The sequence below is a fragment of the Olea europaea genome, unplaced genomic scaffold (assembly GCF_002742605.1).
Source record: "Olea europaea var. sylvestris unplaced genomic scaffold, O_europaea_v1 scaffold18032, whole genome shotgun sequence".
Classification (NCBI taxonomy): Eukaryota; Viridiplantae; Streptophyta; class Magnoliopsida; order Lamiales; family Oleaceae; genus Olea; species Olea europaea.
The window spans coordinates 1-2,191 of NW_019235779.1; the positions used below are offsets into that span (position 1 = coordinate 1).

The 2,191-nt window shown below is 36.2% G+C and overlaps 1 protein-coding gene across 1 annotated transcript; it reads left to right on the plus strand.

The window, feature by feature from the left end:
* The first annotated feature begins 117 nt into the window (after positions 1–117).
* On the plus strand, positions 118–687 carry LOC111378347 (probable F-box protein At4g22030). Its single transcript, XM_023001528.1, has one exon. It carries the CDS (start codon positions 118–120, stop codon positions 685–687), a length of 570 nt encoding a protein of 189 aa, XP_022857296.1.
* Positions 688–2,191: the final 1,504 nt, after the last annotated feature.

Below are 2,191 nucleotides of genomic sequence, written 5' to 3' on the forward strand. Positions count from 1 at the left end.
AAACTACACAATTCTTCATCAGAAAACATCTCCCAAAAACAAGAAAAATCCAAGAAATAGAATATTCACACGGCCATATATCGCAACTCAAGAAAAGATTATACTGTCGTAAAAGAAATGGCCCCCCTACAAACTTCAAGCAACGTGTGTTCATCCAGTTCTTCATCCTGGAGTCGAAGAGGACGAATTATCACGGCTACCATTAATGTTCCGAGATTAACAAATATTTCTCTTCCTGAGCTAAAAACAAAGGGAATGGCAGAGGAACTTGACTTACACAATTGCATTGACAGAAAACGCAGCCCCATCGATGTCAATATATTTAAAAGAAATGATAATAATGGTCATGATCCATTGGTAATGGCAAAACTCTATGCAATCCTGGAGGCTGTTGCAGATAGGGTGGAGATGTGCAAGAATATTGGAGAGAAAAGAAATAATTGGAATTGCCTGCTTTTGACATCGATTAATGCGCTCACACTCTCGGTGGCTGCAATGGCAGGAATTGCGGCTACAAGTGTAATTGGTGGTGCTGCTCCGGTGGCGGCGTTAAAGCTTTCGTCCACCATCATGTATCTTTCAGCAATTGGGATGCTGTCCATAATGAACAAGATTCAACCATCTCAACTTGCTGAGGAGCAAAGAAATACAACTAGGTTGCTCAAGCAGCTTCACAATCAGATTTAGACGAAAATAGCGATGGGTAATCCTACAACTAGTGATGTAAAGGAAATGATGGAAAAGGTGTTGGCTCTTGACAAGGCCTACCCGCTTCCTCTTATTGGTGCAATGCTCAAGAATTCCCGGAGAATGTAGAGCCCGCAGTGTGGTGGCCAGAGCAGCGTCGAAGAAAGACTAAAGGGCTCGATGGGAAGAAAGGTTGGAATGGGATGTTGGAGGAGGAAATGAGAGAAATAAGTTGTGCTATAGGAAATAAAGACGAAGCAGACTACTTGAGGTTGGGAGGGAAAGCCTTGAAACTGAACAAATTTCTAGCCATTGGTGGTCCTGTGCTCACAGGATTAGCAGCACTTGGCTCCGCCTTTGTGGGGTCTCCTAATCACGGCTCTTGGGCGGTGGTGCTCGGAGTTGTTGCTGGTGGTTTAGCAAGTGTAGTAAACACAATTGAGCACGGTGGGCAAGTCGGAATGGTGTTCGAGCCGGATTCTTCAAGCTAATGGAAGAGTCCATAGAATCAAACTTGATTGGAAAAGATATGGAGAGAAGAGAAAATGGAGAGTTGTTTGAAATGAAGGTGGCGTTGTAGTTGGGAAGGAGCCTGTCCCAAGTGAGAAATCTCACCGATTCTTCTTCCAGAAAAGCAGAGGAGAAAATTGAGGAGTCTGCAAGCAAGCTTTTCTGATGATGATGAGCTCATTTGGATATTACATTTTGTGTGGATATAAATGTATAGGCTAATGCTAACATAATACTAATTTGTAAATTGCGGGATAGAGACAAAAAATAAATAAATAAATAAATAAATAAAAATTCATTCATTACTTGTAGATCAAAAAATTAATTAATTAGTTCACACTATTATATCCTAAGTATATCCTAAGTTTGAAAAATTCATAAATTCATCATAGTCACCATAAACATGTACGAAAGCGTTCCCAACACATTCTTGATTACTTGGATTCCTTAAACACATTCGAAAGCGTCCAAGCATAGAAATATATTTTGTTTGCTTGGACATCTAACCTTTTATCTCTTGTACTAGGCCTAAAAGGTAAAACCATTGATAACCGAGAAATTGAAATACCGAATTCACATGACATCTGTACTATTTGTGAGTTTCTCAATTTATTGTTTTGTCCTCAAATGTGAATTTGTGAAGATGTTGCAAATAATTAAAAGCTTTATCGTTTTTTTATTTTTGATTTTTCTCTTCTAATATTATTATTATTATTATTATTATTATTATTATTATTATTATTATTATTATTATTATTATTATTATTATTATTATTATTATTATTATTAATACTACTGTAAATTATTATTTTATTTTTATGTCAAAAGCATTTCGTTAGTGACTCATTTCATTAATAGTTATGAAAAATAGAAAAAACTTAAATTTTCACATTTTTATTAAGCTAACGCAATATTAATTAAGATCCACAATCGAACTAACAATGTAAATTGGAGAATATTGATGTATTAGAATTTTAGATTGCGGATCCATTTT